We start from the raw sequence: 216 nt of genomic DNA, 5'->3' as shown, positions 1-216 counted from the left end.
CCAACCCCCCCCATCCCCCCCACCAGTCACCCACCACTTGGTAGAGGGAGGTCACCAGGACTCCCAAGGTGGCGAATGCCATCCCCAGGACGCTGAACTTCACGTCGTAGTAGGAGTTGAGGAAGACGCCGAGCGTAATGGGCACCTGTGGAAGGGGAACGAGGAGGTTTATGGTTTTTTTAGGAGCGGGGGGACAACCGCGGGCGCCGCCTCAGG

The 216-nt window shown here is 62.0% G+C and overlaps 1 protein-coding gene across 1 annotated transcript in view; it reads right to left on the bottom strand.

Moving 5' to 3' along the window:
* The window catches only part of SLC35E3 (solute carrier family 35, member E3), a gene marked incomplete at its 5' end in the record, with an annotated part of 3,671 nt that extends 3,526 nt beyond the window's left edge, over positions 1-145 (bottom strand). The window contains one exon of the mRNA XM_009868015.1: positions 35-145. Within this exon, the coding sequence (XP_009866317.1) occupies positions 35-145 (111 nt within the window). The remainder of the gene's footprint in view (positions 1-34) is intronic.
* Positions 146-216: the final 71 nt, after the last annotated feature.

The sequence above is a fragment of the Apaloderma vittatum genome, unplaced genomic scaffold, assembly GCF_000703405.1.
Source record: "Apaloderma vittatum isolate BGI_N311 unplaced genomic scaffold, ASM70340v1 scaffold36940, whole genome shotgun sequence".
NCBI lineage: Eukaryota > Metazoa > Chordata > Aves > Trogoniformes > Trogonidae > Apaloderma > Apaloderma vittatum.
This window is presented reverse-complemented; position numbering and strand designations above follow the sequence as displayed.